Consider the following 1,916-nt stretch of genomic DNA (forward strand, 5'->3'; position numbering starts at 1 on the left):
CATAGATACATAGATACATACATACATACATACATACATACATACATACATACATACATACATACATACATACATACATACATACATACATACATATAGACAGACAAACATACATACATATATACCTACATACATACAAATTGATCTATATTTATATGTATATATATAGTCACTGCAAGGATATATCATAGGTACATGCATGTATAACGGCAGATTATATTCACAAACACTCACTCAAAGTGAAGACCAAGCGTATAAGCCAACTACAAATGTTCATGCACACTCACTTTCTGCAGAGGAGGAAGATCAAGCCTGCGCCCACCTCCGACTTGTCTCATTTCACACAAGGCGAGCGTAGCGTTCTGGCAGCAGTGCCTGTGCCGAAGCGGTAGGTGTAAGTGTAAAAGAGCGGTAGGCATATGTGACCATAAGGTTTGTAAGAGATGGTTATACGTGTTTATAAGCGGTAGGAATAAGAGTTTATAATGGTCGGTATGTGCGTATAAGAGGTAGGTATAAGAGTTTTTAAAGCGATTTTAGGGTTTAGGGGTTAAAAAGTGTCATGCGTTAGGAAGGGTGGGCATGGTAGTTGTACATATGGGGTAGACACAAAGGTATCTAGACGAATGGTATATGTGTACGTAAGCGGTATGTGTCAGAAATGGTTGACAAAGTGGTTGTATTTAAGGGGTAGGCACAGAAATATATAGACAAATGGTATATGTGTACGTATGGGGTATACTTTAAAGTGGTTGACAAAGTAGGTGTGTTTAAAAGGTGGGCACAGAAGTATTTTACGCAGGTGGTATGTGTTAAGAAGGGTTGACAATGTAGTTGTACTTAATGGGTAGGCATAGAAGTGGTACATGCATGTTTGTGAACGAGTTAGGTCTTTGTGTGCGTGTGCACAGGTGGGAGGTACATGGATGTACACACCATGTGTGCTAATATTGTCTCTTTGATAACTATGTGGTTGAAAGAGACCAGAGCCATATTGACAAAGGAGCACACCTACAACCTCTCACTTTCTACTATTAATTCCTCTGGACACTTGTATTTTTAGTTCAGTTATCTTCTTAGTGTCATAAATTTAGCAACGCAATCCAATCTCTGTTCAGCAGAAAGTAGAAGCTGCACCGTACTGGTTAGTTTGTATGCCTGAGGAGTTGTACTACCACTAATATTGACCTTTTTCGACGGGGGTTTGGGCCGATAGAAAGAAGGCCTTGCACCCGTTTTGGGTGGCTGCAGAGTCCAAATTCAAGACACTGGTGAAAACTGACTTACAATGCCTCCACCCTACAGTCCTGGTATGAGCCCATGTGAACTCTATAAACTTGGTTTACGTACGCGTAGAATACACTAATTTGGCGTAAACCCCAATTTGTTCGTGCCCGAGCCGATTTGGGGTTTCCTCTGTGTTTCAGTATTCAATGTCTGCAGAACACATAGTTTTCCTTGACTAATCTGTAACCGATTTCAGGATTTCGTCCAGTTTGTATCTTCAATCTGACATCGTACACAACCTAATTTGTATACATGTGATAATTTGATTTGTCGAATTATTGTGAGTTTTGTTAGATTTTTGTGAACTTTTCGAATTATTGTGGTTATCGATGGACCGTCTTTCTTTTCCTACTGAGACGTTTCCTTGCAACTGTGTACCAGGCACCGGAGCTTTTAGATCTGCCGCCGCTCGGGCCAATCTACACCATACAATGGGACATCGCAGACAAACATGCGAGCGATATAGCTATACAGTGTCAAGGTATGTATAATGACAGTCCAATTCATTCGTTCATTTTAAAATCAAGTTAAGGGATATATATATAAATATACACATACGTATTTATATATACACACACACACACACACACACACACACACACACACACACACACACACACACACACACA

At 40.0% G+C, this 1,916-nt stretch overlaps 1 protein-coding gene across 1 annotated transcript; it reads left to right on the forward strand.

Annotated features, from left to right (window-relative positions):
- Positions 1–269: 269 nt before the first annotated feature.
- SARC_15092 (hypothetical protein) lies at positions 270–1,692 on the forward strand (the record flags this gene model as incomplete). Its single annotated transcript, XM_014290777.1, has 3 exons — positions 270–388; positions 1,217–1,310; positions 1,669–1,692. Coding segments are annotated over 3 exons (237 nt in total), but the record flags the coding sequence as incomplete, so codon positions are not given.
- Positions 1,693–1,916: the final 224 nt, after the last annotated feature.

The sequence above is a fragment of the Sphaeroforma arctica genome (genome assembly GCF_001186125.1).
Source record: "Sphaeroforma arctica JP610 unplaced genomic scaffold supercont1.5600, whole genome shotgun sequence".
NCBI classification, from domain to species: Eukaryota; class Ichthyosporea; order Ichthyophonida; genus Sphaeroforma; species Sphaeroforma arctica.